The sequence below is a fragment of the Cervus elaphus genome, chromosome 19 (assembly GCF_910594005.1).
Source record: "Cervus elaphus chromosome 19, mCerEla1.1, whole genome shotgun sequence".
NCBI classification, from domain to species: Eukaryota; Metazoa; Chordata; class Mammalia; order Artiodactyla; family Cervidae; genus Cervus; species Cervus elaphus.
Genome location: NC_057833.1, coordinates 65,180,493 through 65,201,816, shown reverse-complemented (window position 1 = coordinate 65,201,816; position 21,324 = coordinate 65,180,493). Strand labels below are relative to the sequence as shown.

The 21,324-nt window shown below is 45.5% G+C and overlaps 1 protein-coding gene across 11 annotated transcripts in view; it reads left to right on the top strand.

Annotated features, from left to right (window-relative positions):
- Positions 1 to 21,324, top strand: part of OXNAD1 (oxidoreductase NAD binding domain containing 1) — a 45,241-nt gene that overhangs the window by 11,969 nt on the left and 11,948 nt on the right. For 10 of the 11 annotated variants that reach the window (XM_043873893.1, XM_043873892.1, XM_043873886.1 and 7 more), the window contains one exon: positions 13,412 to 13,518. The exons of the other annotated variant lie outside the window; for it this stretch is intronic. In XM_043873893.1, the coding sequence (XP_043729828.1) occupies positions 13,412 to 13,518 (107 nt within the window). The remainder of the gene's footprint in view (positions 1 to 13,411; positions 13,519 to 21,324) is intronic. 11 annotated transcript variants of the gene reach the window in all.

The window sequence follows — 21,324 nt, the reverse complement described above, 5'->3', positions numbered from 1 at the left end:
GACATTGTGACGTGACCTCCGCGGTGTGAGGTGACCGCCGCCGTGTGAGGTAACTGCCACCGTGTGAGGTGACCGCCATGGTGTGAGGTGACCAGGGCCTCACCCAGAGGGCACATTCCCCCGCCCCTCCCTTGCCGTAGAGCAGGCCCTCAGCTTGGACGCAAGGGCACTGCCGGCTCCTCAGGTCTGGCTGGATCACGTCCGCGTTCCCTCATCTGCCGGCCCTGCCGTGTGGCGAGAGCGCTTCACAGACGTCCCCACATGTCACTTCCCGTCAGCTCCAGCCCGGGAGGCAGCCCAAGGGTCTCTTGGCCCCTGCCTCTTCAGCAGAGGGGACAGAGCCTGGAACCAGAGGGGAGCGCCACGTCTCTGATTCCTGGTCCCTAGGACCCTGCGTCCTGAACGGGGCGCTCACCCCACCGGGAGGGTCCTTTCTGGACTCGCAGGGTTCCCTTTGCAGGATCCCTGAACGACCATCCTGTGACATTAACACCTCTTACCTGGGCCCTGTAGAGTCCTGCTGATGCTGGGAACTGAGCTCTGAACTCGGGCTCACGTTTTTTCCTTTTAAGGATCCAGTATAAGCAGTCTGGATAACCTTAGAGATGTCAAGGAGATCAGAGTAGAGATACTGCAAGGCAATAAGGATTATTCAGGCAAGACTAAGCTTTCACCCCAGGAGTCACTCACTCCCTGCTCGGCCTCTATGGAGGACTGGCTTTCTGAGCAAGACATACTCTTTTCATCAATTACTGGGAGATTTTGGTAATGAAAGAATTTTAAACTTACTAATCCTTATGTTTTCTTTGAGAAATATACCAGATGCTAGGCTAGGTCCTGGGGCTGCAGTGTTGAAAACGATAGATAAGGTTCCTAATCTCAGATTCTCAGTGGTCAGAAGAAACTGATTCTGTGCACCTGATTAATTCTAGTGCACTAATCCTTTTGCTCCCTCCCTCTCTTTTTTTCTTTCTTTTTAAAAAAATTAAGTTTATTTTTATCAAAGTGTGATTGATTGACAGTATCATGTTGGTTTCAGGTGCCCAGCACAGCGGTCAGTTATACACATGCACACTTACATGTGTGTGTGTCTTTCCAGGTTCTTCACTCACAAGTTATTACAAAATACTGAGTTTAGTTCCCTGTGCTATACAGTAGGCCCTTGTTGATTATCTATTTTATATATAGTAGTATGTGTGTCTTAATCCCTGACTCCTAACTTATTCCTACCCCTCTCCCTTTTGTCTCTATTTTGTAAATAAGTTCATTTGTATCATTTTTTTAGATTCCGCATATAACTGATACCATATGATACTTGTCTTTTTCTCTCTCTGGCTTCAGTTCATATTATAATCTCTAGGTCCATCCATGTTGCTTTAAATGGCATGTTTCATTCTTCTTTATGGCTGAGTAATATACCATTATATACATACATATATATATATATATACACACACACACACACACTCACATACATACATACATATGTATTATATATATACGTACCACATTTTCTTTGTCCATTCATCTGTCAATGGACATTTAGGTTGCTTCCTTGTCTTAACTGCTGTAACCATTGGGTTGCATGACGAGGGATCAAACCTGTGTCCCTTGTATTAAAAGGCAGATTACCATTGGACCACCAGAGAAGTCCCTCGTAATTTTGATTTGCATTTCTCTAATAATGAGCATTGTTGAGCATCTCTTCATGTGTTTATTGGCCATCTGTATATCTTCTTTGGAGAAGTGTCTATTTAGATCTTCTGCCCAGTTTTTGATTGGGTGGTTTGATTTTTGATTTAAGCTGTGTAGTCTATTTGTATATTTTGAAGATTAATCCTTTGTTGGTTGCATTGTTTACAAATTTTTCTCCCATTCTGTAGTTGTCTTTTCATTTTATTTATGGTTTCCTTTGCTTTCCAAAAGCTTTTAAGTTTAATTAGGCCCCATTTGTTTATTTTTGTTTTTATTTCTATTACTCTAGGAGATGGATCCAATAGGATACTGCTATAATTTATGTCAGAGTGTCCTGCATATATTTTCCTCTAGGAGTTTTCTAGTATCCAGACTTGCTTTTAAGTCTCTGATTCACTTTGAGTTTATATTGGTCTGTAGTGTTAGGGAACATTCTAATTTTATTTTTTTTACATGTAGATGTCCAGTTTTTCAAGCACCACTTATTGAAGAGACCATCTTTCTCCATTGTGTGTTTTTGCCTCCATCATAGATTAATTGACTATAGGTCTATGGGTTTATTTCTAGGCTTTCTATCCTGTCTGTTGATTTATATGTTTGTTTTTATGCCAGTACCCTACTCTTGATGACTGTAACTTTGTAGTATAGTCTGAAATCATGAGTCTGATTCCTACAGCTATACTTTACTTCCTCCAGATTGTTTTGGCTCTTCAGGATCTTTTGTATTTCCATACAAATTAAAACATTTTTGGTTCTAGTTTTATGAAAAATGCCTTTGATAATTTGATAGGGTTTTCATTGAATCTATAGATTGCATTGGTTAGTATAGTCATTTTGACAATATTGATTTTTCCAATCCAAGAACATGGTATATCTTTCCATCTGTTTGTGTCATCTTTGATTTCTTTCATCAGCATCTCATAGTTTTCAGAGTACAAGTCTTTTATCTCCTAAGGTAGGTTTATTCCTAGGTATTTTATTCTTTTTGATGTGATAGTGAATGTGGTTGTTTCCTTTCTCTTTCTGATCTTTCATTGTTAGTGTGTAGGAATGCAGCAGATTTCTTGTGTTAATTTTCTATCCTACAGCTTGACTTAATCACTGATGAACTCTAGAAGTTTTCTGGTAGCATCTTTAGGATTTTCTATGTATGGTATAATGTCATCTGCAAACAGCAACAGTTTTACTTCTTTTCCAATATGGATTCTGCCCCAGCCTTTTTTTCTCTGATTGCAGTGACTGGGACTTGCAGAAGTTTGTTGAATAAAAGTGGCAAGAGTGGACATCTTTGTGTTATTCCTGATTTTAGAGGAAATGCTTTCAGCTTTTCACTGTTGAGTATGATATTAGTTGTGGGTTTGTCATATATGACTTATTATGTTGAGGTGGGTTCCCTCTAAGCCCACTTTCTGGAGAGTTTTTAATCATAAATGGATGTTTAATTTTATCAAAAGCTTTTTCTGCATTTATTGAAATCCTGTGGTTTTTGTTCTCCAGTTTGTTAATGTGTTATGTCACACTGATTGATTAGTGGATATTAACACATTATTGATTGGGGAATTTTTGCAGAAATTAATGCTTGTAGCCAGTGATTTGTTATGTAAGTGAATATTGAAACATGGTGGTCAATAACATTTGGGTAACAAAAGACGTATAAGTATGTCCCTTGTCAATGATGTGTTAAAAAATTCTTGCATCCTTGGGATAAATCCCACTTGGTCAGGGTGTGTGATTCTTTTAATGTATTGCTAGATTCAGTTTGCTAGTATTTTGTTGAGGATTTTTGCATGTATGTTCATCAGTGATGTTGGCCTGTAATTTTCTTCTTTTTGTGGTATTTGTGTCTGGTTTTGAAATCAGGGTGATGGTGGCCTTATAGAATGAGTTTGGAAGTATTCCTTCCATTGCAATTATTTTGGAATAGTTTCAGAAGGAAAAAGTTAACTCTTTTCTAAGTGTTTGATAGAATTTGCCTGTGAAGCCATCTGTTCCTGGAGTTTACTTTGTTGGGAGTTTTTAAATCACAGTTTCAATTTCAGTACTCGTAATTGGTTTGTTCATATTTTCTCTCCCTTCCTGGTTCATTCTTGGGAGATTGTACCTTTCTAAGGATTGGTCCATTTCTTCCAGGTTGTCCATTTTATTGGCATATAGTTTTTTTGTAGTAGTCTCTTATGGTCCTTTGTATTTCTGTGATGTCAGTAGTAACTTCTTTTACATTTCTAATTTTACTGATTTAGGCCCTCTTCCTTTTTTTCTTGATGAGTCTTGCTAAAGGTTTATCAATTCTGTTTATCTTTTCAGGAAATCAGCTTTTAGTTTCATTCATCTTTTTATTTTCTTTATCTCTATTTCATTTCTGCGCCAATCTTTATGACTTCTTTCTTTCTACTAACTTTGGGTTTTGTTTGTTCTTTTTCTAGTTGCTTTAGATGTAAGGTTAGATTGTTATTTGTGAGTTGTCTCATTCCTTAGGTAAGCTTGTATTGCTATAAACTTACCTCTTAGAACTGCTCTTGCTGCATCCCATAGGTTTTGTACGGCTGTGTTTTCATTTGTTCTTAGGTATTTTTTAATCTCTTTGATATCTTCAGTGATTCATTGGTTGGTTAGTAGCTTACTGTTTAGCCTCCATATGTTTATTGCAGTTTTTTTCCCCTGTAATTGATTTCTAATCTCATAATGTTGTGGTTGGAAAAATTACTTGATATGATTTCAGTTCTCTTAAATTTACTGAGGCTTGCTTTGTGGCCTCTCATGTGAGCTGTCCTGGAGAGTGAGAGTGTTCCATGTACATTTGAACCTTGCTACTTTCAGATGGAATGCTCTATAAATATCACTTAAGTCCATCTGATCTAATGTGTCATTTAAGATCTGTGTTCTTTTATTCTGTCTGGATGATCTGTCCATTGATGTAACTATTATGGCGTTACTGTCAGTTCTCACTTTTTGTCTGTTAACATTGGCCTCATATACTGAGGTGCTTCCTGTGCTGGGCACACATGTTTACAATTGTTCCATCTTCTTCTTGGATTGATTCTTTGATCATCTTCAAAGTGGACACACTTTGATCAGAGATCAGCGTGTCTTTCTTTATTTCTTGTAACAGTCTTTATTTTAAAGTCCATTTTCTCTGATACAAGTATTGCTACTCCTGCTTTCCTTTGATCTCTATTTGCATAGACTGTCTCTTTTCATCCCCTCACTTTCAGTCTGTGTGTGTCACTAGATTTGAAGTAAGCCTCTTGTAGACATCATATATATGAGTCTTGTTTTTGTATCATTCAGCCAGTCTGAGTTTTTGATTGAAGCATTTAATTCATTTACATATAAGATAATTATCACTTATATATGTTCTTACAGTCTCCTACATATGAATGAGTTGTATTCTGGGAGTGCGTTTGTAAGTCCAGTTTGTTTGTAAGTTCAACAGAGTTAACCTAGGCATCCAGCTTTTACAGATAACTTTTACAGAGATGTGAACTCACGTGATTGGACATGTGAATGCATGTTGCATGTTTGAAAGTTAACAAATTGAAGGTTCCTATGTAGGGGACTTACTGCCATTTTGTCAATTGTTTTGGATCTGTTTTTGTAGGTATTTTTTTCTTCCTTTGCTGCTCTTTTTGTTCTTCTGTGATATGATGACTATCTTTAATGTTGTGTTTGGATTCCCTTTTCTTTTTTGTGTATATACCTATTATAGATCTTTCACTTGTGGTTATCGGGTTTTGATATAGCAGTCTGTATGTGTATATATATGATGGTTTTAAGTTGCTGGTCTCTTAATTTCAAATGCATTTCAAGTGCTGTGTGCTTGTACTCACCTCATGATTACTGGTTTTGAGGTGACTCATATTTGTGTGTGGATTTTTTACTCTCTTTACTGTATGTTTGTCTTCACCAGTGAGCCTTCCCATTTCATCATTCTCTTGTTTTTAGTTGTGGCCTTTCCTTTTCCACTTAGAGAAGTTCCTTTAGTATTTGTTGTAAAGCCAGTCTGGTGGTGCTGAATTCTTTTAGCTTTTGCTTGTCTGTAGAGCTTTTGATTTCTTCGTCAGCTCTAAAGGAGAGCCTTGCTGGGGGTGTTCTTGGTTGTAGGTTTTTCTCTGTCATCACTTCGAATATTGTGTATCATGCCGCCCTCTTCTGGCCTGCAGAGGTTTTGTTTTGATTTTGTTGTGCTTTGATACCAAGTTGGAGGCTACTTGGGGCTTCCCTGGTGGCTCAGACGGTAAAGAATCTGCCTGCAGTGTGGGAGACCCAGGTTCAATCCCTGGGTCTGGAACGTCTCCTGGAGAAGGAAATGGCAATCCACTCCAGTATTCTTCCTTGGGAATTCCATGGACAGAGGAACCTGGCGGCTGCAATCCATGGGGTTGCAAAGAGTCAGACATGACTTAGTCCTGGAAGAGATGATGGTGGCTTAGAGCAGGGTGGTAGGGATTGGGGTGGGGCTGATGGGATTCACAGGTGGGGTGGGGGGTCCACATAGATAGAAGAGGACAGGAGAGCCAGAGACTTGTAGCTTTAGGGTTTGGATAATCGGGGAAGATGATGGTGGGGGCTCATACTTGTTAAAACAGAGAACAAGTTTAGAGGAGGGAATAAAGGGCTCTGTTTGAGGATAGCCTTGGGGGGAGGTGGCAGGTGGATGGAGTTACAGGTTAGATGAGATTAGCCATGAGCTTTGTCAGCTCATGTCAGCTGTTGAATCTACATGGAAATTCATCATGCTGTTTTTACTGGTTTTGTATGTGCTTGAAATTTTCCATAGTGACAAAGAAAGAAATGTTGAGAGATAAAAGCGTTCTATGTCCGCTTATGTTGCTTGAGTTGGAAACTGAGGTCGGCAGTTGAATGTATGAGTTTGGAGTTCGCTGCTGGAGATAACCGTGTAAGCCACGTGGAGAGGAGGGGGCGGGCTTGCGGGACTGCCTATGATGCGCCCACATCTCGCAGTCAAGTGGAAGAGGACTAGCCAGTGGAGGAAACGGGGCGGGAGGGTGATGAGCAGGTGTGGGTGAAGCCAGGGGGAGGAGCGCTTCTGGGAGGGCGCAGGCAGCCACATGGATCCCGAGAGGCCAGCGCCAGGCATCGTGCAGTGGGTGGCGGGGCTGGAGTGACCACCTTCCATGCATCGCTGAGTGTGAATGCCTGCCAGACTGGAGGGGAGTCGAGTGGGAAATAAGAAAGTGGAGCCAGGACCGTGGACTGCTCTTCAGTTTTTTATGTGGATGGGAGCAGAGACATGGGGTAACAGCTTGATGAAGGGAGAGGCTTGTCTTGTGTATTGTATTTTGAGAGGAAGCAGAGCATAGTAGTCAAGTGCCTGGATTCAAATCTCAGCTTTGTCACTTAGCAGCTCTGGGACCTCAGTTTTCTCACATGCAAAGCGGGGATGTTAGTGATACTCACTCCTTAGGGCTGTTGTGACAATAGAATCAATTACTGTGCATGCAGTGCCCAGTGAGCTCTGTCTGTGGGCGTTCACCGGCGTCTCCTCCTGTGGCGGGAGACCCTGGTGTGCATGTTGTCATGGAGACAAGCGAGAAGAGGGTGATGCCCGAGAGAGGGAAGGCTTGAGGGGCAGAGGGCACACTCAGTCCGGGTGGGTGGCTGAGTCTTTGGGAGGAGCGGGGAGAGTGTGTGGTCACACCAGGCTGCGGTGCTGACGGCTCAGCCACTGAAGAGGTCATACAGGTGGCAGGATGTGCGCTCCTTCCTCGTCAGTGATTTACTTCCGTAAAAACCTTCTCGTCATCGGATTCCCACTCATCAGGTTGCTCTACGGCCACAATTGAAATCATGTCTCTGGGCCTTGGTGTCCTTATGTGTAAGATGACACACTATCCTTGGTAATGACTAAATTTTCCTTTAGTCCTGCAATGCTCTGTGCCCCGATTGTGTTTTTTGTTTCAGGTTGTCTCTAGTCCTAACTTGGTCTAAATTTTTAAGCCAGCAAAAGAATGAATGGGTGTGGACGGGGGTAGGCAGCCGGGTTTCCTAGAGAAAGGCCCATTTCCTGCAGAGACTCCTGTAGCAGCAGGAACCTCAAAATACCATCCACAAAACCTCAGTTAGTGTGATGGCATTTCCTTTTAGGTGCTGACTCCGTCAAAGCATGAGAAATGTGTGCTACTGAGAGCTGGCAAATGTATTGTTATATTGAATAGTAGAAGAGTTATTTTATGGAAAACTTCATTTCCTGCCATGTGTTTTACCTTAGGACGTGGCCAGTTGAGGTTTCAGTTACGAAATCTTCTGATTCATTGAGCATGAGAACAAGTACAAATGTTAAAACATGTAGTTTCTCCATCGTGTTTTGCCTTTTCACTAAAAGTAGAGAAAGAGTAGCATATAACCAGAGCCATGATGACAGATCTTAATTACATGAAATCATTTTCAGAATAAAAATGATGTGGCCTTCAAAAAGATTTTGCTAATGTTTTTCACTCTACATCGCCAGAAATCTGTATATAGTGAACAGTATTTGTATTAAGAAAATGAAATATTAAGAGGGAGACATGTCTTTAAAAATCCAGGATTGTGCAAGGTAGTTTGCATTTTTGCCTAGATTATTTAGACTAATAGCCACAGGAATGTTGCCTTTTGTAGTAATACAAGTAGGCAAAAAGCACCTGGGAACATTTTCATGAAGGCTCTCCAAATGAAAAGTGGACCTTTTCAATAGGAGGTGTAACTTCTTTCTCTTCTTCATTGAATTCTTTATTTGGACTTTGGCAGACAGTTGTTGATGGTATTTTACATGGTCTAGCGTTTGCTGACCAAGCAAGCTTGCGTTTCAGCTCAGTTCTCTGCACTTTCCCCCACCCCCCTCCCCCCCATGTCTATGAATGTCACTTCCCTGCCACCAGGTGACTCTTTGGCATGTGTTTAAAGCTTGCACTTACCTAGATTTTAATGAATCTGACAGAAGCCCATTTAACTGTTATGGTGAAATAATCGAGCTTTTGGCTGTGTTTTCACAGATTATTATACTGAAAGAAAATAATGAAACCAAATGTTTCTTTTTTGTAAACCTAAAAAAAAAACTTGAGAATATTAATGTAACGGAGAGTCCCCTGATGATCGTGTTACTTGCCTTTGTAATAAGATGTTTAGAGTATGTGACTAGAGTATGTGAGTAGAGTCCTATCCCACGAAAAAAGTCCCTGTCTTCCGTGCCGTCTTCTATGTTTTGAATATGAACTAGGCCAGGCTTTCTTTAATGGTCTCCCATCTCCTTTCTTTCTTTCTGTTTTGACCATAAAAAGCTCCTGAATTTCTACTAACCTTTGTTTTAGAAACCAGTTTTAGGTCACTGATTGCAGCCATGAAATTAAAAGACGCTTACTCCTTGGAAGGAAGGTTATGACCCTCCTAGACAGCATATTTAAAAGCAGAGACATTACTTTGCCAACAAAGGTCCGTCCAGTCAAGGCTATGGTTTTTCCAATGGTCATGTATGGATGTGAGAGTTGGACGGTGAAGAAAGCTGAGCGCCAAAGAATTGATGCTTTTGAACTGTGGTGTTGGAGAAAGACTCTTGAGAGTCCTTTGGACTGCAAGGAGATCCAACCAGTCCATCCTAAAGGAGATCAGTCCTGGGTGTTCATTGGAAGGACTGATGTTGAAGCTGAAACTCCAGTACTTTGGCCACCTGATGTGAAGAGTTGACTCACTGGAAAAGACCCTGATGCTGGGAAGGATTGAGGGCAGGAGGAGAAGGGGATGACAGAGGATGAGATGGCTGGATGGCATCACCGATTCGATGGACATAGGTTTGGGTAGACTCTGGGAGTTGGTGATGGACAGGGAGGCCTGGCGTGCTACAGTTCATGGGGTCGCAAAGAGTCAGACATGACTGAGCGACTGAACTGAACTAAGAGTTTTGATCCATTCTGCAAATATTGACTGAATCTTAACTATGTGTTTAGCCCTGTGGTTAAGGTAGGCAGTTGATCTAGATGTCCATTCTATCTCTTCCTGCCTGCAGGAGGCTTGTGGTCTGCGTGTGGAAAAGATGTGTTCATGAATATTTCTATTTACATAAAATGCTAAGTTAGGTTGAGAGGCTGGAGAGTGGAGGGAGGACCTGTGCAGTGCCCGGGGTGTGGGTGGGAGGGTGTCAGACAGGACTGAGGGCCCCCCATGCCCTCAGCAGGGCTTTGAAAGGTAGGCAGGTGTCAGGTGACCTTGAGGGCTGGCAGGCTGTCTGGTTGGGCTGGTACACCAAGAGGGGCTCGAGCTGGTGGGCGTTGCCCAGGCCTCTTAGCATTCTGTTTGCAGTTGAGTGTTAGGGAGCCCTTAGGAGTTTGGAGCGGGAGAGTGACCCACCAAGGTCCAACAGCCTATTGGCTGTTTTGAGGGCAATAAGAGGAAGGCTGAGGCAGAAATTTGTGCGAGAAGAGTGGGGCTCCTGGCTCAGGGTGGTGGTGGGTGAGCGAGGGGAGGAGATGGCATGAGGGGAGCTCATAGAGCTGGCTCCAGCATCAGGGATGAGCCCAACTGTGTGTGCCTGTGCCTGGTGTGGGGTTGACATGCTGAGTCCTGGGTGGACCCAGAACGGAAGCCCCAGCGGCGGGAGGCGGCTGCTTTTGCAAGCCCCTGGGGGAGGTACAGCCTTCTCCACCTCGGCCCCGCCGGGGCCAGTCCCCAGGATCCAGAAGGGTTGTGGAAGGAAGGAGTGTGGCGGGTTTAGTCATGCATGTCAGTGACTTTGCCGTCAGGACAGAGCTCTCAGGCTGTCAAGAGCCAGGCAGGCCTGGTGTGACTCTGGACTCAGCCATGCCCGAGTGATCGTGAGCACGTTACTGAACCTTTCTGTTTCCTCTTCTGCACAATGGAGGGTAACAGTTGTGTCTCTTGGGGTGGAATGTGGTTATCCGTATCAGCTGAGTGAATTAAGGTACGTTAACATGTACCCCAGAACCTGGAGTGCACCTGTGCTAGATACCTCTCAGATGTTGGCTGTCGTCACAGAGAGTGTGGCTGTGAGCCGACAGTTGGCAGAAAAGGAATGCTGAGTTGGGGTGAGGGGACAGTAGCTTTGGGAGTGCTTGAGGGCCTTGGCCCCAAGGTGGAGAGCAAGCCGGGGTGAGGCTTCTGGTGAGGAGTGGGAGGAGGAGCAAAGAAGGGGCAGGGGGACCAGGTCAGGAAGGCGGGGGGGGGGCCGGGTATCGGGGGAGTTCAGTGTCCCATGTCCCAGGCAAGGAGGAGGCCTCAGGATGTGGAGAGGAAGTTGGCAGCATCCGATTCGGAGAGATCAGGGAGGTTGAGAACTGAGACTGGGAGTTGAGTTTGGTTGTTGGAGAAGATGCCCACTAGCCCTGGGGCAAGTCATGGGAGGGGGGATGTCACGGGAGGGGGGACATCACGGGAGGGCAGCAGCCAGGTGATCGTGGGCACCGAGAGCATCCCGGGAGCAGGGAAGGTTCTGTTGGATGAGAGTATCGGTAGATTCCGGGGTTAAAAGCTGGATTTCTAAAATAAAGACAGTATGGCTTTAAGTTGGTTCTAGCAAAATAACGTGTAGGCTGTGGTTCCAAGACCACCATGCTGTCCGTGAGAACCGCCTCCTGGGTTTGGGTGCTCGGTCTTCGAGGCCCTGTGTGGCGGCAGCAATGACGTGACCTGTGCAGTGGTGCAGGGATCAAGTGTAAGATTGCCTTGTAATAAGAGATACATACTGGTAGGCTTGTTACCGTTAATGTAGTAAGATACAGTAAACGCTTACTGAGCACTTACTGAGGGGCAGCAGTGTTACTCACACAGGCTTTGCATGAGTTGCATGTTGAAGCCTCCTGCCAGCTCTGTGAGGGACGAACGCTGTTCCTCTCACCAGGCTGAGTGAGGGGCTGGGCTCACTCGTGTGCCGGGGCTCACACCGCGGGTCCGTGGTGGAGCCAGGCTGCGGTAGCCTGCACTGTGGCTGTGGGACCCGTGCTGCAAACAGCCGTCCTCTGCTGCTTCCTCTTGTCGGCTGAATTGTTACGGACGGGCCGTTGGCATCGGGTATCATGTCTGATGAATCGGGGGTCTGGGGGGCAGGCTGGGTGTGGGGAAGGCTGGTGGGAGCTGAGTGAGGCAGTGTTCCAGGCAGGGTGGGCGGGGCTGGGATCACAGAGGCACAGGTCGGGGCTCCACAGGGCAGAGCTACCCCGCTTGCTCTCGGGTAGACGAGAGAGGGCCGGTGAGTGCTGAGAAAGGTCCTCAGTGGCAGGGATTTTACAGGAGCATGAGAAAGCCAGCACGTTTTCAGAGGTGTTTTGCAGTGAGGGAGATCACCAGCATCTGGAGAACTTTCCTGTGGAATTTTAGGAATTGTCTCCCACTGCTTGTTTGACTAGACTTGGTCCTACTGGAGAAAAGGGGCTGGATGAGCTCACATTCGTTGAAGGGACTGATGCTGAAGCTGAAGCTCCAATACTTTGGCCACCTGATGTGAAGAGTCGACTCATTAGAAAAGACCCTGATGCTGGCAAAGATTGAGGGCAGGAGGAGAAGGGGACGAGAGAGGATGAGATGGTTGGATGGCATCACCAACTCGATGGACGTGAGTTTGAGTAAGCTCCAGGAGTTGGTGATGGACAGGGAGGCCTGGCGTGCTGCAGTTCATGGGGTCGCAAAGAGTCGGACACAACTGAGCGACTGAACTGAAACAGGCTCACATTAGCAGAGGCGGCCCCCTGACCTTGACAGAGCCCCGGGACGCCCCCTGGTGGAGCTGAGAAGGTAACACAGGCAGAAAGGCTATGTTTGGACACCTGCTGCTGATGGGATTTGCTGCCAGAAGTGGAGCGGCAATCTTAGGAGGCGGGGAGAGTCTTACTGTCTTCTCTCTGCTGTGGTGAAAAAGTCCCAGCTCTGGGAGGAGGAGAAGAGACCCAAAGGCGGAAGAAACGAGGAGTGTCGGAAGTAGAACCATGTGGAGCTTGAGGAACGTGGGGTATGGATGACACTGAACTGAAGAGGGCCTGACTCAGGCCTGTTTAGAATTTTCTGAAAATCAGACATGTCATTTAAAACAGTGCTTCTCCAACGACCTGTAGCAAAAGTCTGTTTTTGTTGCTGTTTGAAGGTTGTGAACTGTTTATATCTTGTAAAATACAATAAAAATGAACTGGAAAAGATGAAGAAAGCAAAGACACAGGAAGTACACATCCAATTTGTTGTCTGTTGTCAGAGTCAGCAGAAACACAGTTTACTCTTCGAGATTTGCTAAACAAAAAGTTTCTAAGTGTTTGCTTTTCATGTCTGAAGTCAGCTTGACTTGGACTTTGGCAGGCTCAGAACAAACACAGGCTTGCGGCTGAGCGTGGCGCTCATTAACGTGCTTGCCCCAGAGTAGTCGGGCGGCAGGCAGGGCCTCACGGGGCTGGGGGGTGGGGGGCGCTCTTTCCAGAGCCCCCAGCCCGGTGCTGGCACACGCTGCACACTCAGCAAGTACGCGCCTGTTAAACAGTCCCCTTAAGAGACAGTTTTTATACGCAGAATAAAATTCAGTGAGTAGGATAGCAAGTCTCCCAAAGTAGTTGAAATTCGTTCATCTGGTAGTAGGCAGAATTCTGAAGCAAAGTATGCTCTACCTTGTTTTGCAATTTTTGAAAACCACATCTTTGTAGATTAAAAAAAAAAATGTAGTTACTAGAAAGCCAGTTTGTTTCTGAGTTGAGCGCCCCTAACCTCAGCCAGCATCGTCTTTTGGTTCCAGGTCGTTTCTGCAGCCAAGGTGTGTGGAGTGGCCAGCGAGTCCCCTTCGGTGAAGAGGCTCCACCTGCTCGTTGCCGATAAAGACTTTTCTTTTAAGGCCGGCCAGTGGTAAGTGGCTCTTCTGTGTCCTCAGCGTGAGTGGTCAAGGTGCCATCAGATGCCAGAGCTGCTTTTTCCTTCTAGAAAGGACTTCTGTGACTACTTTTTCTCCTGGGGAAGAAGAATTCTAGGGCGTCTCCCTTCAGCCTGATACTCTTCCTGGCATGGAGAACCTGATTCCTTTCCTAGCCTCAGGGCCCCGCTTGGTTCTGAGCCTTGGAGCCTCTCAGCGTAGATGAAAGTTGCTTCCTTGAGTTTTCCGGAGGGAGACAGAGCGGCTAGTCGTAGTCCAGAGCGGCTAGTCGTAGTCCAGACCCCGTAACTCTGACAGTGATTCTCTTCTGCAGGACTGGCTGCCGACAGAATGCACTGCAGTCGTCCCCTCTGCTTCACTTACGTGTTGCTGTGGGTGGATACATTTTAAAAAAATCAGCCTTTATGTCAAATGCCTAGTAAATGCATGAGTCTGAAACTGGTTATGGCAACCAGTCTCCTCACAGAAGTGCCCGCCGTCTCGCCTGAATTCTGCAACCCTCACACCTTGTCTGGGTTGAGTTGAAATATCTTGCTTACTTTGTTATCAGAACATCCCCCCAATCAGACCCAGCCCGCATCACTCTCATGACTGAGGGCTGGTCATTGTGCTGATGGGAGCAGCCCAGCTGTCCAGTGTTCCCGCGAGGGGCCTCACTGAGTGGCTCTGGAAGTTGGATCGTAAACGCAACCCGCATTTCCTTAGGAAAGGTGTGTTTGGGTGTCTGTTTCCTTTATTTAAATCCAGCATTCATTTCTAAATGAGTTTCTGGCATGTCAATCTTGGTCGTCTTTCTTAGGAGCCACTTGACTAATTTTGGCAGTCCATCTGGAAATGTGGTTTTGTTAGGAGGAGGATGTGTGATAATAGCAAGAGTTAGCAGGCTTGTGTTAATAGTTTGCTTTGAATTTAGAACCAGAAAACAAGATGCTGATTGCAATAATTTGCGCTTGTGAAGCAATTTACTGCAATCTTTGCACATGTTCAGTGATACATATTAAGTGTATTTGGGCTGTTTCGAGGGTGGGGGCGGTTGGCAACATTTTTACCCTTCAAAACTAGTTTAGCAGTTATTGCCTTGAAAAGTGCAAACTTCAATTATGAGGCTCTGTCTTTCAACGTTTCCCTTCTGGGGAGGTGTCTGTGTTCTGTGCACAGCGTTCTCTGTGTGCCTTCCGCTTGGAATGGTGCCGACTCTTGACCCCGGTGTCCCGATTAGAGAAAGCCTGTGCTGGGTTACCCTGCTGCTCCCGTGGTGTGCATGTGAGTGTGGTAGCACGTGCAAACTGTAGTTATCTCGTGAGAAGACGGCATTGCCTAGCGCTCTGCACAGATTAGGGTCTCCCCGTGCGCCTTGGTGGAAGACTCCTCAGGGCGGGTGGCACATAGGCAGTGTCACTGAATGGGTCTGGTAAGCCCGTCCGTGTGGGCGCTGGTTCAGTGCGTGCCGGGCAGAGGGCCGGCGTGGGGCGGGGGTCAGCCCCAGCTGGTCCGTGTTCCCTGCCAGGCGAGTCCGTCACTTGTCCCTGGCGCCCAGACCACTTCTGTAAAAGGCTGCTGCCTTAATACCGCCTCTCCGCACGGCTCTGGACGCTGTGAGCCCTTTGGCTGTGTGAGGTGATGGGCACCGCTCCGTCGGCCCTGTTGCCGGGATGGCCCTCTCGGCCCTTACCCCACGTGGCACTTGGGGGGTGGGAGGGAGAGTGGATGTGGCTGCCGTGCGCTTGCGGGGTCAGGGTGGTCGGAGTGAGAGCAGCTGGAGGTGAAGGGGAGGGCTCCCGCTGGGCCGTGATCCACGATCCACATCCCTAGACTCGTGAGCGGTGGCCCCCACTGACGCCTGCCAAACTCCGAGGGGAGGCGCAGAGCTGCCTCTGAGTGCGCAAGTGCATGCTTTGCGGCCTTGGGCCCTGACCCCCGGGTGGACACTCCAGCCTGGACCAGGGATGGTCTCCCGGGGCTGTTCGCTGCTGCGGTGCGTTCTTCCTGACCCTCTGGAGGAGACTGCTTCCTGTACTGGGAGACCACTCTCAGAGCTCACGCCATCCCATCCAGAGAGAAAGGCCGAAAGGGAAAATTCTTCTGACCCGTTTCCCGCACGAGCAGGGCTGACCCTTCGGGGCTTCTCCCACCAGGATCTCATGGCTTAGCACGCTGCTCCCTGGGGAGTCCTGCGCTGGACCTTGCTCAGCACTCCCCCCGACAGAGGAGGGGAAGGATGGAGCTGGGCGTGGCCCTAGTGGTCTCCCCTCACCCGTGAGTGCGCGGGGCTGCCATGTTCAGCGCCCCCTGTGCCGGTGCTGTGGGCGGGTCTGTCCCGGGGGCTGTGTCATGGTCCCAGTCTGCCGCTCTGCCTTTCCACCTGCTGGCTCTGCCTTCCCACCTGCCGCTCTCCCTTTCCACCTGCTGGCTCTGCGAGGTGGGCGGCTTCCTTTTTGCTCTGGGCTTCGGTTTCCATGTCCTTGAAGAGGAAAGACTAACACGTCGGTGCTGTAGGATGTGTCAGGCATTTGGCACAGTGCCTGATGTTTCCTTTATGCATGTTTTTGGTGTCTGTTGTAGCCAGTGCTTTGCTCAGGCCTTCAGAGAGCACCTGTGCTGGTGAGGTCCTCTGAGGAGATCTGTGAGGTCCCGGGGACAGACTGAGCGCCTCGCCGGCCTCCTGTGCACTGAGGCCGCTGTGGGGAGAGCAGCCGGCCTGTGAGGAGTGGGCAGGCGCACGCCGCCGGTGCTCGCCGCCGCCCGGGCTGTGTGCACAGCACACCGGGGAGCAGGCGGCGCGTTTCTGAGTGGGGCAAGCTGTGTCTCTGACTTCATATGAGATAGCAGGATTTCATGCTTGAAAGTGCTCCAGGTAATGAGGTGAGAGGAGCCAGGTTAGAGAACTAGGACTCTCCCCCGCCTGCCAGCAGGGCAGCTGCACTGCGGACGTAAACACTACTGCATCGGCCGACTCACAGGACCACGTGGGGGAGGTGCCGTGTTCCTGGGAGTCTTTGTACAGATGGTGTCCTCCTCCGCTGCCTGTCTGATGAGCAGTGTCTTTCAAGACTCCTCTGTGAAGTCTTTCCTGATTCCTCCATCCCTGGTGTAATTAACTTCTTTTTCCTCCCCTCCCCATGCCCCACCCACCCCCAAGCAGATTAAAAAAAATAATAAAATGCAGTAGCTTTATTAGTATTTTCCTGATAAAATCGGGATCACATGTTGGAGCTAAGTAGAAACCTGTACTAAGTACAGTACTTCCAGACCCATCTCAAGTGATGAACGTTCTCTCCCGCTGAATTTTTTCATAGCCCTGCTGCTGCTTTGCTGACTATACTAGTGCGCAGTCATGTCTGACTCTCCGCGACCCTTTGAACTGTGGCCCACCAGGCTTCTCTGTCCATGGCATTCTCCAGGCAGGAATACTGGAGTGGGTTGCCATTTCCTTCTCCAGGGGGTCTTCCCAACCCAGGGATTGGGTCAGACCCAAGGAGTCTCCTGTGTCCCCTTTATTTCAGGCAGATTCTTTACCTGCTGAGCCGTCAGGTTAATCTTCCTCCCATTAGGGAGGTTTGTGAGGGCGGGAACCAAGACAGACTTAAATCTTTACCGCCAGCACCAGCCTCCGTGCCTGTACATGGTCAGCAGATGCTGTCCGTCGTGTGTGCGGAGGAGGGCAGCTGAGAGCTGGGATCTCGGTGAAGCATGGTCACTCGGCTGTGGCTCGTGTGCCTGCTGTGTGCTGGGCCCCGGGGCGGGACAGGGCTGCCAGGTGTCACCTTAGACATGGATATGCGTGCTTCGCTGCAGAACGAGGCCCTTTCTCTCTGCTCTTCATGTACTCACTGTGAAGGACGTCATTTTTAACAGGGTGTGTGCGTGTGTCTGTGTGTGTGTGTGTGCGTGTGTGTGCAAAACTTTTTCTTTCTTGGAAAGATGTTTTACTAAATATGTATTGTGCATCTTTTCTTAAGCCTATTTAGATGAGGTTCTTCTGTAGCATTTCATGAAGGAGTCCTTTTTCCTAAAGATGGAGGGTTTCCAGAGTTACTAGAGAAGAGGGATTCCCTGTCAGTTACCTGAGAAAAAGTTCTTTATCATCATCAAGCAGCAGAGGGTGCTATAGTTTAGGAAATAAAGCAACAAAAATAGCTCAGAGATTATTTTTTTTAAACACAGACCCTTTGGAAATGCCATTCACCTCTTCTCTGAAAGCATATAGCAGCAGTGTTAGTAAGTGTTAACTATAGTCTTTTAAAATTTGTATCTTGTCTGAAATGGAAAGGAAATTAAAGTGTTCATGGGAAAGAAGGAAGTAAATACAGGCGGAAATAACCTGGGGACCTTTTCTGGTGCACTTCCTGCCCAGAACTTGTTTTCTAAGGCTATAAAAAATGACCAGATACCTAAGGCCGGAGTTGAGAAGAGATCAGCTTCTAAGGCCATAGATCAGATCAGGAGAGGACGGGGGCGGGGGATGAGACTGTCGCCTTTTTTATTACACTGTCTGTCCTTGGCTGGCTGAGGAGCAGCTCTGATGGGTACATGAGTTTCCTGGATGTGGGGTTGGGAGTTCCCTGTGGTTCTCAGTTTCTAGTAGATTTCTCTTTCCTTTGTATGTCACTTGATTTATTGCATTTCCTAGCACCCTCACCCAAAAAAAGTTTGTGGCCTGCCATTATTGATGGCTTGAAACTCACAAGAGTTCTGCACTCTAGGAGAGTGCTTAGAAGCAAAGAAGGCAACTTGAGATTGTCAGAATTTAGGAGGCTGCATCACCTATTTAATTGAACTGGTCAAATGCCAGCAAGAGAGTTTTTGTTGCCTTCTTTTTCACATTTAAGAAACTTTTATCAAGATAAACGTATCATAAAATTCACCCATTTAAAGGGTACAGTTCAGTGATTTCTAGTATATTCACAGAATTGAATTCACAATATATTCTAGAATTGTATAGTGATCAGCCAGTCAACTTTCAGAACATTCTCATCATCCCAGAAAGAAACTCTGCCCTGAATATCATTCACCCCCCATCCTCACCCTTAGGCAACCACTGTTCTAGTTTCTGTCTTTTATGGATTTTCCTATTCTGGACATTTTGTGTCAGTGGAATTATGTAGTATGTGGTCTTTTTTTGTGACCAGCTTCTTTCACTTCTTTGACTTCCCTGGTGGCTCAGACGGTAGAGTCTGCCTGCAGTGCAGGAGTCCCTGGGTGGGGAAGATCTCCTGGAGAAGCAAATGGCACCCTGCTCCAGTACTCTTGCCTGGAAAATCCCATGGACAGAGGAGCCTGGCAGGCTACAGTCCATGGGGTTGCAGAGTCAGACACGACTGAGCGACTTCACTTCTTTCACTTAACGAGTCTGTGTGTGGCATGTATCAGTATTTCATTCCATCCTGTGAATGTACCGCCTTTGTTTATGTATTCATCAGTTGGTGAACATTTAGGTTGTTTTGGAACTTTAGGCTGTTATCAATAATGCTGCTGTGAACATTCATGTGCCTATTTTTAAGTGGATATATGTTTTCTTTTTTCTTTAGTATATACCTCAGAGTAGAACTGCTGGTCACATCTTAACATTTTCAGGCACTGCCAAATTGTTCTTTAAAGTAGCAAGGCCATTTTACATTCCCATCAGCAGTGTATAAAGGTTCCAATTTATCCAGATCCTCACTAACACTTGCCATTGTCTTTTTGATCAGCCATCCATCCAGGTGAGTGTGACGGGATGGTTCATTGTGATTTTGATTCCCATTTCCCTAATAACAGATGAGGTTGAGCGTTTTCTCATATACTTATTATCCATTTATGTATCTTCTTTGGAGAAATGCTTGTCCAGATCCTTTGCCCACTTTTAAAATGTGATTTTATTTATTTTTTTGGTTGTGCTGGGTCTTTGTTGCTGCGTGGACTTCTCTCTAGTTTTGGGGAGCAGGAGCTCCTAGCTGTGGTGCATGCGTTTCTTGTTTGCCCAGGCTTCTCTTGTTGTGGAGCGCGGGCTCCAGGGTGTGTGGGCTCAGGAGCTCTGGCTCCCAGGCCCAAAGTTGTGACACACAGGCTTAGTTGCTCCTTGGCCTGTGGGATCTTCCCAGACCAACGTCTCCTGCACTGGCAGGCAGATCCGTTACCACGGAGCAGCCAGGGAGGCCTCCTTTGCCCATTCTTTGAATTTTCTTTTTATTACTATATTCTGTATACAAATTACTTGTTAGATACATGATTCACAAATATTTTCTCCCATTCCAAGGGTCATCTTTTAACTGTCTTGATGGTGTGTACTACACATGAGTGTATGGCATAGAGTTTTTCGTTTCATTCAGTCTAGTTTCTCCAGCTTTTCTTTGACCTCTGTGTTTTAGTGTTGTTTCTACATAGCTGGCCATGAAGTTACCCCTGTGTAAGTCTGAGTTTATAATCTTAGTGTTTATGTTTAGGTCTGTGGTCTAACTGGGGTTAACGTTTGTAACTTTATTCTCTGGTTCCTGTTCAGTTGTCCTAGCGCTTTTTTTTTTAATGGAAGTGTAGTTGATTTTCAGTGTTGTATTAGTTTCTTGTGTACAGCAAAGTGATTCGGTTATATATATATGTGTGTGTGTGCTATTACTCTTTTTCAGATTCTTTTTCCTTTATAGATTATTATAAAACCATCACCACTTACTGAAAAGACTCTTCTTTTGCATTAAATTGTGTTGGTAGCTTTGTTGAAAATCAGTTGACCAAAAATAAACTAAGTTTATTTTTTGATTCTCAGTCTTTTGCCATTGATACCTATGCCTGTCCTAACACCAGTATCAGTGTCTTCATTATTGTGATTTAAAATAATTTTGAAATCAGAAGGTGTGAATCCTCCAAATTTATTCTTCTTTTTAAAAATTATTTATATGATTCTAGGTTCCTTGAATTTCATATCAGTTTATGATCAACTTATCAAAGAAACCAGCTAGGGTTTGATAGGTATTGTATTAAATCTATAGATCAATTTGGGAACTATTGCCATCTTAACAGTATTAAGTCTTCCAGCCCATGAATATAAGAAGCCTTTCTGTTTATTTAGATCTTCTTTCTGTTTATTTAGATCTCTTTGATTTTTTTTAATAATGTAGTTTTTAGTGTACAAGTCTTACACTTGTTTTGTGAAGTTTATTGCCAATTATTTTATTACTTTATTATAAGTAGGACTGTTTTTCTTAATTTCACATTTAGATTGTTAATTGCTAGTGGGTAGAAATACAGTTGGTTTTTATTATTAATTTTATATTATGTACCTTTATTTGAAGTTATTTTTTAGTTCTCATATATTTATAGTAAATTCATTAGGATTTTCTATATATAATATTATGTCATCTGCAACTTCTTTCTCTTCAGTCTGGATGCCTCTTATTTCATTTTCTTGCTTAATTGCCTTGGCTAGAATGTCTAGTACAGTGTTGAGCAGAATTGGTCAGAGCAGACATTTTTGTCTTATTTCTCTTCTTAGGTGGGGAATTTTAAGCCTTTCAGGGTTAAATATGATTAGATACTTTGTAATTTTCTTTATCAGGCTGAAGAAATTACCATTTATTCCTGCTTTGTTGCATATATTTATTTTGTAAGGGTGTTGAATTTTGTCAAATGCCATTTTTGCATCTGTTGAGATGATCACATGGATTTTGTCCTTTAATGTGTTAAGTGGTTTAATTCATTGATGATTTTCATATGTTGAACCAATGTTCCTGTGGATTTTGCATCTGCCTTCATAAGGGATGTTGAGCTGTAGTTTATTTTCTTGTGATAGCTTTGGCTTTGGTATTAGA